Below are 14,842 nucleotides of genomic sequence, written 5' to 3' on the forward strand. Positions count from 1 at the left end.
AGCCAAAGTCTAAATGTGCACTAAACATGTCCATGTGATAAAACTCATGTCATATACAGTATCATTGTTTATGATCACCATGTTTGATGTACAATTACAAGATGAAATGTGGTCATACCCTGGGTTGTTCTGAACAGAATGATCCTGTTTGTTGTCTTTTGTGACGAAAATTTGTCGCAGCACACGCAACTGAATGCACTCGTGACTCCTTTCTATGCGGACCAAAATTATTTGTTTCCCTGAATTGCATTGTGAAAGCTTAACACGGTAATATCCTATTTTATAACTTAGCTAGGCATGTTGGCAATATGTCCAAATACGTCCTTTTAGAAACGACAATGCACTCTGTATAGTGACGCAGGTCTCTAGATGTTATACGTATGAAATTGTGTAATTCCGAACTTTATCCGCAAGGTTATATTCCATTTTGTTGGACTCGAGCGATACTTTTCTGTGTGCATGCATGCTTGTGCTTTCTCGTTCCCATTGTGGTGATAGGAGAAAGCGTGCCCATGCTCGCACATGGAAATGTATGCTTTGCCATTTCTAAAAGGAGCCTTTGTTCATGTTTATCCGTGGTCCCTGTACTACAGAACGAGCAATAAGGAAGTCTATTGCTGGTGAGGTATGTTTCTCAAAACCAAGTGAAATCTAAAAAAAAGTGCCTGGACACTTCTACTGTATAACATTCCATTTACATAAAACATTTAGATTTTGTTTAAAAAAAAATTTAAAAATGTAAGGACACTTTCATGAAAAAGTGTGAAAAGTTTCACGTAAATATAAGTGACATGGTAGCAAGGCGGCTAATTGTGACATGTTTCCCAATGGGAAAAGCTAACAGCTAGCATAATTGCTCTAAAGGGTTTAAACCTGTGGTCTAAGCAAGAGTTCGTAAGTATTGACCCTTCTGGTTCATACAGAATTTGAGTCTGTTGGTCGATTTAAAAATGTACATTTGCGCTTCTCAGGAGTCAACTGAATATCCCTTGAGTGCAGGTCCCCAAAACACACATACATTCCACTTTCTTTCATTCCTCTCATCCTCTGACCATCTCTGTCTCCCAGACCTGTCTGAAACCCTGGAGATGAGGGAGAAACTCCAGAGGCAACTGCAGGAGATCATGTCAGCCACCAAGATGACTACTGGCCGGCTCTCCTCGGCACGCCTCACCCGCCAGTGCTCCGGGGAGTCTGACTCTCAACCCCATACTCCCGACAGGCAGGCCCGCATGGGCCGCAACGCAACCGGCCGACACACCCTGGAGGCACTGAGGTAGGAGACGCAGACAGACCAGAGGGCTGGGAAAGGTCAAAATAACCTTCACTATTCAGTCTCCCTATGCTGATGACCAGATCTGTATCCAGGGAAACATCCCATTGTTTGTTTTGAAATTCCTCCTCACTACAAATGTTCAGATTTTACTTGAGACTTGAGTTGAATTTCGTAAGTTCGTTAGATGTTAACAATGTAAATGCCATTGCCATGGAAATAAGGCCATGTACATTGTATCTTTTAGAGTGTAAATAGGGCTTAACTCTCTCTGCATCTCCCTCTGGTGTTACTCAGGATGTCTCGTCAGGCAGCCGTGGACCTGAACACAGAGCCGTCTCAGAGTGAGCAGATCGTGTGGGACGATCCCACAGCCCGGGAGGAGAGAGCCAAGCTGGCTGACAACCTGCAGTGGCCCATCAGCTCCTCCCAGCACTCTGAACCCCTAGCTGTACCCCTCTCCCACTCTGACCACGCTGGACACACCCTCAGGGACTCCATGACCGACTCTGAGCTGGTGGAAATGGGTGAGGAGGAGAATATATATCTTTTTTTAACTGTCTTCATCAACACTCAGTTCAAGTGAAACTTTACAATGGAATGTCTTTGAATTGGGTTATGACAACATGCTTGCAAGGGACTAGATTTATGTGCAGCATAAAAAAAGCATCCCTTTCAAAGTTCTCACTCGAGTTGCAAAACATTCACCTTTTCTATCGCTAAACATTTGTCTGTGTTTTGTTACTCACTCTGTGTGGTGGTAGAAACATGCATGTTTGTATGCATGTGTTCCAAATGGCACCCTATTCCCTATATACACTCCCCTCCATATGTATTTGGACAGTGAAAATTGTCTTGCAATCAAACTTGTCTGTACGTGAGTAAAATAACTACTAACGGTGTATGTTTATGAAGGCACATTTATTGCTAACATGATGTTGCTACACATTACAAGCCATATGAGAGAGAGAGAGATTCTTTCCTCATGAACACCTACATTCCCACAGGCCCTCATTAGCATATGGCTAATCAGAATGCAATATGCAAATAACATTTAAAAAGTGGCTATATACTTCAGAATTGAGATCAAATGTTTCATATGAGGTGACAGTAGAGAATGCAATGTTTTCCACTAGCACCAGTTGTCGGTTATACAGCCAATTAGACACATTTTCAGCCTGGTACTTTTTCCACTTAAATGAACTAGGATACTTGTCAAGTCGCTAAAAAAGTCTGCCGAGCCGTCTCCAGCTAAAATGAAAGACATACATCTTCTAGCAATCTATTGATAGGACAGGTGCCTGTCAGTCACAAAGTGAGCGATGACAGGGAAAAACTGCTGTCTGTCCCGCCTCTCAGTAACTGGGTGTGTGTTGCATGTCCCATATAACGTGGTAACGATGAGTTGAAATCCAATTACATGCTGACTAGACCAGGCGCGCACCGTCTCGCGCGGACAGGACACGCAGGTTGAAATATCAAAACAAACTCTGAACCTTGGGTACAGGTCGAAACGCATGAAAAATTCATGGAAATTTAGCTAGCTAGCTTGCTGTTGCTAGCTAATTTGTCCTGGGATATAAACATTGGGTTGTTATTTTACCTGAAATGCACAAGGTCCTCTATTCCGACAATTCGTCCACACATAAAAGGGTAAACCGAGGTTGTTTCTAGTAATCTCTCAGGCTTCTTCTTCTTTGGACTTTATATGGCGGTTGGCAACCAACTTTAAGGTGCATTAGTGCTACCGACTGGACTGGAGTGTGGACCTCAGTTCATCTTTCAATCAATGCATTTTTTTTATTCCAGTTCAACATTTACCTGCTCTGTCGCAGTCTACCATTGAAAACCATTGAGGATTACATGCGTAAATGTCATGCTATTTGTATTGGGAGAATATATTTGGTTGTTCATTCAAGGACCACCATGCTCCAGCGAGTCACAACTTCTCAAGCAGTACATGAGTTGATGGCTTCACACAGCACACGCCAGCTGCCCAGAGCAAAATGAAGCACCTATCAATCTACTCGATGAGCTAATTTATTTTAGGGACAGTGATTTACAAATGTAAACCTGAAAATACTAGCAATATCACATTTTATTAGTCACATGCGCAAAAAACAACAGGTGTAGACTTTAGAGTGAAATGCTTACTTACAAGCCCCTAACCAACAATGCAGTTTAAAAAAATATATGAATAAGTGAACAGGGAGTACAGGAGGGGACTGAGCACGCACCCCTGAGGGGCCCCTGTGTTGATCAGCGTGGCGGATGTGTTGTTACCTACCCTTACCACCAGGGGGCAGCCCGCCATGAAGTCCAGGATCAAGTTGCAAAAGGGAAGTATTTAGTCCCAGGGACCTTAGCTTAGTGATGAGCTTTGAGGGCACTATGGTGTTGAACGCTGAGTTGTAGTCAATGAATAGCATTCTCACATAGGTGTTCCTTTTGTCCAGGTGGGAAAGGGCAGTGTGGAGTGCAATAGTGATTGCATCTTCTGTGAATCTGTTACGGCAGTATGCAAATTGGGGTGGGTCTAGTGTTTCTGGGATAATGGTGTTGTGAGCCATGACCAGCCTTTCAAAGCACTTCATGGCTACAGATGTGAGTGCTACGGGTCGGTAGTCATTTAAGCAGGTTACCTTAGTGTTCTTGGGCACAAGGACTATGGTGTTCTGCTTAAAACATGTTGGTATTACAGACTTACAGACAGGGAGAGGCCTTGTGAATGTTGACGTGTTTATTAAAGGTCTTACTCACATTGGCTGCGGAGAGCGTGATCACACAGTCTTCCGGAACAGCCGGTGCTCTTATGCATGTTTCAGTGTTATTTGCCTCGAAGCGAGCATATAAGTAGTTTAGCTCGTCTGGTAGGCTCGTGTCACTGGGCAGCTCTCTGCTGTGCTTCCCTTTGTTGTCTGAAATGGTTTGCAAGCCCTGCCTTTTTCTTAGTCCTGTATTGAAGCTTTGCCTATTTGATGGTTCATCGGAGGGCACAGCGGGATTTCTTATAAGCTTCCGGGTTAGTGTCCCGCTCCTTGAAAGCGACAGCTCTAGCCTTTAGCTCAGTGCGGATGTTGCCTGTAATCCATGGCTTCTGGTTGGGGTATGTACGTACAGTCACTGTGGGGACGACGTCATCGATGCACTTATTGATGAAGCCAATGACGCATGTGGTGTACTCCTCAATGCCATAGGATGCTCAATGCAAATATGCTGGCTGCTGATGCAAGTCTGCATAAAGAAAGCTACAAAAAGACACCTAGCATTCATATTGGCTAGCCTACTGTAGCCATGTCAATCAGGGTTACCAGGTCTAGAAAAAATGTCAAGCCCAATTACCACTCAAAACCCGCCCTTTGAATATGTTGCAAGAGAAAAGATAATTTGCCCTTATTAAACTCGGCAGATAATTTTCCATCAATGGATGTTGATTTTAACTTGTTTGATTGCTATGATTAAGCAATAAGGCACAAGAGGGTATGGTATATGGCCAATATACCACGGCTAAGGGCTGTAATTATGGATGACGCAGCCGTGGTATATTGGCCTTAGACCACAATCCCCCGGGGTGCATTATTGCTATTATAAACTGGTCACAAACGTAATTTGAAGAGTAAAAAGTATTTTTTTTGTCATACCAGTGGTATATTGTCTGATATACCACGGCTTTCAGCCAATCAGTATTCAGGGCTCGAACCAGGTTTATAATTGTAAATAAATCCCATTAAATCCCAATCCCATTTGTCCAAAACTACAAATAAATCCGACAGAGTTTGAGTCATTAAAGTTGGACAGAGGACCTCAAAATCTCTGTACACTTAGACGAACATGAACAAACTAATGTTAGACTATTTTCTGGTAATTGTGCTGTGATGTGCCATATGTTAAGACTACAAACTGTTATAAATGGCCTATTTGCGAGATGAACTTGTCATTTCAATAGGCATAGGCTACAGACTAAAATCAGGTAGCCTATAGCCCCTGATAGCCTACATCTCATTTCATATAGTCTACAGTAGCCAAGACAAGATGTAGGCAAGATGTAAACTGAACGATTTAGCAGTTTGCTTAGTTCAAATTAACAGACACATTTATTCAACATGAATAGCAAGGCGATTTTGAGATAAGTGCTTGTTTCCCAATAGCCTGCTGGAATAGGCTACTGAGGATTGGGTTGTAATTTCAGTCACATAATTAAATATTAATAATATGTATATGAACTGAATATGCTTGTCAACAACAGCCTGTTATTTTTTTTTCGTTTAAAATATATATATATATATATATATATATATATATATATATATATATATATATAAATACCTGTAGCCTAGTCTGACTACTGTTACGGTCAATCTAATGCGTTCTATCAACTGATCAGCAACTGCGATAGAGCTTTGATAACTTCCAATTTAATTAACTTAACATGTCCAAGAATAATAATTGCATGTTAACATAAGGCTACAACAACAAACTGAAGTTATAGGCTATTTATAAAATTATTTTGCCAGTTCCAGGTAGCCTACACAAGTGGTACATTGATTTGCAATGACTCCAGTGATATCATTTCAAAATATTTATTCTATCAAATGGTAGCCTACAATGGCATATAAAATAATAGGCTACTTGATGGCCAACAGAGGCAAATGTATCATTCTCCACATTTAATGTCAGTTTCATTGAGGACTTTTCCGCATTAAAAATAACCACCTGTGCGAGATCCATCACTTCCATTTCAAATTTCCACTTGGGCAGTCCCCGAGACCCAAGAACTGAACCTGCAATAAACACTTCATTTGATACTGTTTCTTTAAGCAAAGTCAACATTAGAATGCAGTTTAAAAGAAATGCCATGGTGGCAGCGGTGCAACAAGGAAATAGCCCAAAAACCTGCAAAAACGACCAATAACTGTTCACCCGCGAAATAGTTTTCAAAGTTGCCCAATTTGGCAGGAAAACCGTGAACATGGCACCACTGATGTCAGCATTTCTACAAACAAAGGAATTCTCCGGTTGAAACATTATTGAAGATTTATGTTAAAAACATCCTAAAGATTGATTCTATACATCGTTTGACATGTTTCTACGAACTGTAATGGAATCTTTTTACTTTTTGTCTGGCCTGCGCGTCATCTATTTGGATTTTGGAACTTAAAGCACGAACAAAAAGGAGTTATTTGGACATAAATTATGGACATTCTCGAACAAAATAAACATTTATTGTGGAACTGGGATTCCTGGGAGTGCATTCTGATGAAGATCTCCAAAGGTAAGTGAATATTTATAATGCTATTTCTGACTTCTGTTGACTCCACAACATGGCGGATATCTGTATGGCTTGTTTTGGTCTCTGAGCGCTGTACTCAGATTATAGCATGGTGTGCTTTTTCCATACAGTTTTTTAAAAATCTGATACAGCGGTTGCATTAAGGAGAGGTTTATCTAAAGTTCCATGTATAATACTTGTATCTTTTATCAGTGTTTATTATGAGTATTTCTGTAAATTGATGTGGCTCTCTGCAAAATCACCGGATGGGGAATTGGGGAGAAAAAGGGGGTAAAATTAAAAAGAATGAACAAAAGAAGAAGAAAAAAGTATCACATCCAGTATAAAGGAAGTTAGAGGTAGTTTCACCAGCCATTGCTAACTAGCGGTAGCGCAATGACTGGAAGTCTATGGTATCAATTGCGCTAACGGTAGTTAGCAACTAACATCAAACTGCACACTGAGACATAATAGGGCTGACCCCAATTAGTTGATTGTTTGGTTGTTAGGCTCTTGGTTAACCTAGATTGTTTTAGTCGAGCAGTTTTTCCTAGCCACCGTGCTTCTACACCTGTATTGCTTGCTGTTTGGGATTTTAGGCTGGGTTTCTGTACAGCACTTTGTGACATCAGCTGATGTAAGAAGCTTTATAAATACATTTGATTGATTAACAAATATAACGTACCAGTCAAAAGTTTAGTCAATAGACAGGTGTGTGTCTTTCCAAATCTTTTACAATCAATTGAATTTATCATAGGTAGATTCCAATCAATTTGTAGAAACATCTAAAGGATGATCAATGGAAACAGGATGCACCTGAGCTCAATTTCGAGTCTCGTAGCAAAGGGTTTGAATACTTATTTGTAATACATTTGCTTAAAAAAAAAAATGTAAAACTGTTTTTGCTTTGTCGTTATGGGGTATTGTGTGTAGATTGAGGGGGGGAAAAGGTATTTAATCAGTTTTAGAATGAGGCTGTAACGTAACAAAATGTGGAAAAAGTTGAGGGGTTTGAATACTTTCCAAATGCACTGTATATCACCAGTAGTACATTTACCGTTAATTCCTATAATTTCTAATCTACTATGTTTGTTAATTTGGTTACGGTCATTTCTTTTAATGCATTTAATATTATTATTCCAGTTGTCCGTCCTGTTCTCATTGTTGGAGTGGCCACATTGTTGGCAGAGTGCGCAACCTATGCTACATTTGTGAGAAACATGTTTTGGTTTATTTAATTCCATTTACTAGTTCAGTCAATGTAGTCATTGTCTTTTGTTTGGAACGCTTCTGTCAATGTTGAGTAAGGACGTGCATAGAAGTAGGCCTATAAGCTACCTGGCCTGCGCGCAAATAAATGTGCCCATTTGGGGATCTGAAAGTATTTCTGATTGGCTTAATGCACCACCACCAATGACCTGTGGAGCTTCTCAAAGTAATGTTTTCTTCACCTCAAACAGGTTTTTACATCCATTGAGAATTACAATCGTTCCTCAATGAATTTGAAAAATCTTTCCAGCGCTCTCCCTTTCGATAACCACTCGACGTGAAAGGGAAAAATGACATGCTCTGATCCAGTAGAAACGTCGTAAAATAGCCTTATCGGTGCTTGACTTGGACTGAAATAGGTACTCATTTTGGATGCTGGTACTGTTTATATTTAGGTGTAGGAGCTCCACAATACGTTTGAGCTAATATTCTATAAGAGGAACGGGAGCTCATCCATTAGAAAATGTGAGGTTCCGGTACTCCGCTCTGGTGAGCTCCTGCCCAAGTCAAGCACTGCTTCTTATCCCTTGTGCAAATGGCCTACAGCTGTGTCTGTCCAGAGCTCACTGGCGGGAAACTGAGGGCCAAGAATATTTTATACAATGTTGCAAGGTTGTTTCAGACAGGCCATGTGTAGCCAATGTGATTTGATCAAATAAATATCCTTTCAGGATATTTTCGACCTGCAGGCTGCAATGTTTTATTTGTTGGCTTTATGTAGACTATTTTTACATAGTTGGCAATGGTTTGTATCATTTTCATTTAGATAGAATTTTAATTAACCACATGACAATGATTTTGAGATATGAAGACGTTATATTCAACTTTCATTGACCTTTGACCCCTTCGATCCAGCGGTGTGTGATGTCACTGACCAGCAGATGGGTCAGAGAGTGATGACCCTGCTAGTGGAGGAGCCAGAGCCTGACCGCCTCACCCCTATATCCCCTAGCATCGCCTTCCCTCTCGCCAACTCTCCCGTGCCCCCAGAGCCACAGGTAACCACACACGCAGCCTCCTTCTCTCTTGTAAGGTGGTAATATAAGTAAATGTTGATGTGTTGAATCGATTCTTTGTTCTCTCCACAGACTGAAGAGGAGAGTGTGGCGGAGAAGAAGCCTCCTCGATTCCAGCTGTCCTCCCTTATCCCCCAGGAGAGGATAGACTACACCGCCCTCATAGACGAGCTGGGTGAGTCTCAATCCTCCACCCTCCTTCCTGTCTGTAACCACCTAACTGGACTGTATTTGCCCTGTTGTCTCTGTATTACATCTCAGTGGTCGGAAGTAGCCTTAACTCCTTGGTTGCGTCTCAAATTGGCACCCTAAGCCTTGGTTGCGTCTCAAATTGGCACCCTAAGCCCTATAGAGTGCGCTACTTTTGACCACAGCCCATAGGATTCTGGTCAAAAGTAGTGCACTAAATATGGTGCCATTTGGGGGACACCCCTACTTGTTTATCTGCAGTGGTCTGAAAACACTTGATTATTTCTTTCTCATCAGAGACGGTCTGTCATCTGTATCTATGTGAGTCCCCCTATTGCATTTGTCTGTGTGTGTCTTTTTGACTCTACATGTCTTTGTTCCTCTGGGGTCCCTATAGGTGGTGTGGTGCTGGACAAGCAGTGCTTTGACCCCAGCTGCTCCCACATCATTGTGGGGACCCCTCTGAGGAATGAGAAGTACCTGGCAGCCATGGCCGCGGGGAAGTGGATCCTGCACCGCTCCTACCTGGAGGCCTGTCGCTCCATAGGACACTTCATCCAGGTCACGATCTGGCCGTCAGTGCATCAGACCACCACAACATGCCAATATTTCTTCCACATGCATCTAGGCCCAGCTTGTTATATTAAACCTTAATTTAACCAGGAAGTCCCGATGAGGTCAGAAGACATATTTCACAAGGGATACCTGGCCAAGAAGGACAACTCAGTAAAAAAACATATTGTTTATATATCTTGACTGTGTGTTCCAGGAGGATGAGTATGAGTGGGGCAGTAGCTCCATCCTGGATGTGCTACCGTCCATCAGCTCCCAGCAGAAGAGGCTGGCGTTGGCCGCCATGCGCTGGAGGAGGAACCTGCAGGACCGCAATGACCAGGAGGGATCATTCAGCGGTTGGACCGTCATGCTGAACATCGACCAGACCAGAGAGTCAGGGTTCAGACGACTCCTGCAGTCTGGTGGAGCAAAGGTTCAAACAAAGCTCTTACTCTGTCATACTGTACCTCGATCTTCTCTTCGCTTACTGCGTCTTAGTATGGGTAAAACTACTAAGAAACTACTGCTTTTCTCTTTCATACTTGCCTTTGTAGATATTGATACGTGTACACTTCTGAATATCAATCCCATCCACCCTCTCTCCTAATCTCTCTTCGTCCAATCTTTCTTTCCTCTCCCTTACCCTCTCTCCAGGTTCTCCCCAGTCCCTCTCCATCTCTGTACAAGGAAACCACCCACCTGTTTGCAGAGTTCAGTCGGTTGAAGCCAGGAGACTTCCGGGTGGACGTGCCAGAGGCCATGTCCCAGGGGGTCAAATGCCTAAAGCCAGAGTTCATTGCAGACTACCTCATCCAGGTTAGTGGGACTGTAACTAAAATGCATAACTGCCTCAAAGAGACTGCGGAAGGCATTTTTTGTTGTCGGACTACTTTAAAGGCGGTTTATATCAGTAATTTTGGGAAAGTCTAAAGTGAAACCTTGGTTAATGTTTGATCCATAAAGTGGTTACTTTCCTTCATTTAACAATACAATGTGTTCAACCTTCTCCATAAAACCCACCCTGGCCAGTGAATTAAAGGTTATCCATGTAACATTTCCACATGTAAATAGTGCTAAATGTCAATTACATACCAGTAGTAGCAAAGTAATAGAAATCCACCCAGGTAAAACATGCTTATTAGAACGCTGCGTGACACTGCACGCTTTTTTTTGTTACTAGCCAGGCCGGTTGTTTGTGTACAAGTTTTTCACGTCCTTGCAACAGATGTTTTTGGGGATTATGATAAGGTAAGAACCAGTACTAAGCCATTTTAGCGGTTTCTATGCGGTGTCCTTGAAAAACCATGAAGGAATTGATATGATGGCTTAAATATAACATGTTGCTCCTTTAAGAAGAAATAAAATGATGGAAACTAAAACTCCTCTCTCATATGAGTCTCTCATTTTGTCCAGGAGCCTATTCCACCAATAGAGATGTACTATCTGCCTGAAGCTGCCCAATGTCTGCCAGCGGGCACAGATGCCAGCCGCGCCACACCCTCCCACAAGCGCAAAGCATCAGGAGATTCCTCAAAGTTGAAGAAGACTCGCCTCAAGTAAAAACATTGTCATTTAGAGCTTTGGTGTCAACTAGTAAATTCCATCATTTTAGAAATGCCCCTGCAAGCCATTATGATATGTCTGTAAATAAATAAAAATGTTAGTTGTATGAAAATAAAATGTATTTGACAAGTGTTCGTGTCGTTGTGATTGATTGGTGCTTTCGTCTGAGACAAATGTTCTCAAGCGCTCAACACAGAGATGCATTGTCAATTTATGTCCTGTAGAGGGCACTCTACATTCGGCTTGAATCCCCAGCATAGTACCTGGAGTGAGTGTATTGTCCTTTCACAGCATCGCATGCTGTTCCATTCAGCTTTGCACCTCTGAGTTTACTGATGGAAAAAGCAGTAACATTCCTACTCTTTTTTTCTCTCCCTTTTCTCATTGGCAACGTGAGTCATTTCTGAGATCAATTCTACCTACAGTGATAATTGCATTGGTTCAGGGTGTGTCACACCAGTGTCTCTTTGACCCATGCTGTCACACATCAGTTATCACTGTCATTAGGACACAATCACTGCTGGCACCAGCCTCGTTACTCATGGCATCCACTTACCACCTTACTGCTGCCATTGCCTCTCTAAGCTATCATTGTTCATTTTAACATGATAGAACATTGGTCTCACGCATACTAGATTCCAAATATATCTCAATGTGTATACACAAAACAAGCTGACAAAGGTTACCCAAGGCAGAGGTCTACTTACTGGGATGGAGAACAAAGAAAACCAATGGCAAAATGAGACATCCCCAAATCAGAACCTACTACATGTGTTAGACTACTTATCCAAGCAATTGTACTGCTCTAGCAACAGCTGTGTCTCTCCCTTTCTGTAAACATCAGAATCTTTTTTTTTCACAATGGGAAGCCCAATTATATTCCTCTGTCCCAGGTCTGTTTCTGGAGGCACAGATAAGGGCTCTCTCCCCCTCCTCAACCTCACTAGCCACGTGTGATCCCAAATGACACCCTATTCCCTACATAGTGCACTACTTTTGACCAGATCATACTAAAAGACCGATGCTACTGGGGCTGAGGAACCTAATGAGAAAGTCAGACCAGGGGAGAGCACAACATTCCCACAACAATACCATGTTGCCTTGGTGGAGATGGGAGCCTGAGGCATTGGAAATGTGTACTGCCCATCTCCTTTCCCAATAAACATTGCAAAAAGAGAAGCCTCCATTCATAGTGAATTTAATTAATCCAAATATTGGTAGAGAGAGAGTTGAATGGCCTATGATAAAACCTTCCAAAGTGGAATGTCTGCATAAAGGATCAAGAATAATGTAATTAAATTGAGTCAATTTGGATGTTTTCTGTCAACACTTGTATTTAATGGGGTAGCCTAATCTTTTTAATCTATTAGAGCAGGGGTGGGCAAACTTTTGTTTCGTGGGCCACATCGGGATTTTGAAATTCAAAAAGCCTCGGCACAGCATCGCAGTGCTTGAGGTGTCACTACAGACCCGGGTTCGATCCCAGGCTTTGTCACCCATGAGGCGGCGCACAATTGGCCCAGCATCGTCCTGGTTAGGAGAGGGTTTGGCAGGCCTAGATGCCCTTGTCCCAACGCGTTCTAGCGCATGCACGCTGACACGGTCGCCAGGTGTACGGTGTTTCATCCGACACATTGGTGCGGCTGGCTTCCAGGTTAAGCGGGAAGCGGCTTGGCTGGGTCGTGTTTCGGAGGATGCACGGCTCTCGACCTTCGCCTCTCCCGAGTCCGTACGGGAGTTGCAGCGATGGGACAGGACTGTAACTAACAATTGGATAGCACGAAATTGGGGGGGAAAAAGGGGTACCAAAAAACACTTTTTAATGTCTCGCGGGCGGGATTGAAGTGCCTGGCGGGCCAGATACGGGTGTTAGAGGGTCTTGTTTCATTTGTCAATATGACCTTTGTAAGCTTGTTAGTGCTCCCCTGTCACTGGCCTCCAGGCAGGCTGCACTTCTTTTCTTAACGGAACAATGAATGCTCTGAATACAATGAAACAGCCCCTAATCTGAGTAAGGACAACAACAACAAAAAGATGTGCCTGCTGTTGCAACAATATGTCCTCATTAAAATTCCACCGCCATACTCCCGCCACGAAAACCCAAGTCCTTTCGTGCTTGGGTGGCACAGAGTCTCTGCCCGCCTCTCATGAATATCTTGGACTGCGCGGTAGCTTAAAATCACATATGATGCTCGTACTGCTAGCCAAGCCTGTTGCCTCCACCGTGTGGTTAACCATCTACGGTTGTCAGTGGTCCCAGGATTTGAGGGGACGCCGTCCTCCTATTGTGTTTCGCTTGAACAAACTGTATAGCTCCCCGGGGCAGCAGTGTTGAGCACGGTCGGATTGAACATGTAGTTCATGTGACATTCTGGTTCGGAACTGGCAATATGTGCGTGCGGCTTGCGTGACTGGAGTGGTGAGACAGCGGCTTTTTTGGATTCAGTTGACTGGGATACGCGGAGTACTCGGAAGTACCGACGCACCTTGTGTAATAGGTAAGCAAACTCATTTGTGTGGCACCTAGGCTCTGTGTACTCATATTGTAGCATCTTTCGTGAGTCGATACCGATTTAAAATTGCCTATGCATCACTGGGTCACTAAGATAGCGTTTAGATGTAGCTACACTTGGCGTATGTCACAGTCTTACTACCACCGTACAGTTTATTTCCGCGCGCGCCGTGTGTGCGATTGTCTGCGAGCCTTGAAGGTTCACATGTCCCTCTTTTAATTAATAATGTTATCAGTAGGGCAACTCTAATCAATGAATAACCCATTCCTCAGCTATTGATTACAGTTCACTGATGTGAGAGACCGGGGAATAACATGAGACACGTTTTTTTTTTTAAACAGTGTCGACAACCTAGGTCATGTTTACTGAACCCTGAAACATATTCATCGCTAACAATGAACACTTCATCAAACAGAGACTGTTTTACCACACGACCGCTATTTTCCATGTCAAAATACATCCATTGTTGTAGTTGACTGGTTATAGAATGTGTTATTGATGAGAACTATTGTGTGTGTGAAACTGACACTGAACAAAGATGGGACGGGGAAACGATTGAAACCAACCAGAGACAGCGAAGTTTTGCGTCCATTAAAGTATATATTTTTTCTCTTTTGAGACCCGCAGGAACAGAGGGCATAATTAGGGTCACTCTATTAAAAAGTGCGACCGTCTCGTTCTCCCTCACACTGAAGACCTTCTTTTCAACTGGAAGCTTTGTTTCCTCAGCTACATTGAGGTAGTGTTGAACATACAGAATAACACGGAATGCTCTGAGACCAGGTTGAGTAAGTGTGTAGCAGGCCTAAATGAACCTGCTGGACACCCTTAGCATTGTGATTGGAATGTTGGTCTTCAGTTCTCCACATAACCCCCCACTCTCTTTGTTCTGGGGACAATCATCCACTGCTGTGTGTACAATGGTGGGGGAGGGGCGGAGTCAATAAGGGGCATTGGCATCTGTAGCTGACAGCTTCCTTGGGGTCTATTGACATGATGTATGTAAAGCTCAGAGACTGGTTAGTGAAACATAGGAAACACTAAGAATGAGAGATGTGGAGACCATTCACATCCATGGGACCAAGTAAACAAAATAACACGCATGATGGCAGTCTCTTTCGAATCTAGCATAGATTGTCACCCATAACGAGTTTGCCACACATCTGAACCCAATTTTTTTTTGTATTTGTCACGT

General features: G+C 42.8%; 2 protein-coding genes across 3 annotated transcripts in view; both read left to right on the forward strand.

The window, feature by feature from the left end:
* The window catches only part of LOC129822724 (DNA topoisomerase 2-binding protein 1-A-like), a 42,383-nt gene extending 31,118 nt beyond the window's left edge, over positions 1-11,265 (forward strand). Inside the window, exons 20-27 of the mRNA XM_055881062.1 lie at positions 1,069-1,276; positions 1,571-1,800; positions 8,667-8,809; positions 8,900-9,002; positions 9,414-9,577; positions 9,786-10,004; positions 10,226-10,387; positions 10,985-11,265. Coding sequence (XP_055737037.1) covers positions 1,069-1,276; positions 1,571-1,800; positions 8,667-8,809; positions 8,900-9,002; positions 9,414-9,577; positions 9,786-10,004; positions 10,226-10,387; positions 10,985-11,131 — 1,376 coding nt within the window. The 3' untranslated portion in view covers positions 11,132-11,265. The remainder of the gene's footprint in view (positions 1-1,068; positions 1,277-1,570; positions 1,801-8,666; positions 8,810-8,899; positions 9,003-9,413; positions 9,578-9,785; positions 10,005-10,225; positions 10,388-10,984) is intronic.
* Positions 11,266-13,235: 1,970 nt separating this feature from the next.
* LOC129822726 (transmembrane protein 108-like) overlaps positions 13,236-14,842 on the forward strand; it is a 90,421-nt gene continuing 88,814 nt past the window's right edge. The window contains exon 1 of one of the 2 annotated variants that reach the window (XM_055881066.1): positions 13,236-13,632. The gene's annotated coding sequence lies outside the window, so the exon portion shown is untranslated. The remainder of the gene's footprint in view (positions 13,633-14,842) is intronic. The other variant, XM_055881064.1, reaches the window with a different exon arrangement.

This window comes from Salvelinus fontinalis, chromosome 25, assembly GCF_029448725.1.
Source record: "Salvelinus fontinalis isolate EN_2023a chromosome 25, ASM2944872v1, whole genome shotgun sequence".
In the NCBI taxonomy this organism is placed as follows: Eukaryota; Metazoa; Chordata; class Actinopteri; order Salmoniformes; family Salmonidae; genus Salvelinus; species Salvelinus fontinalis.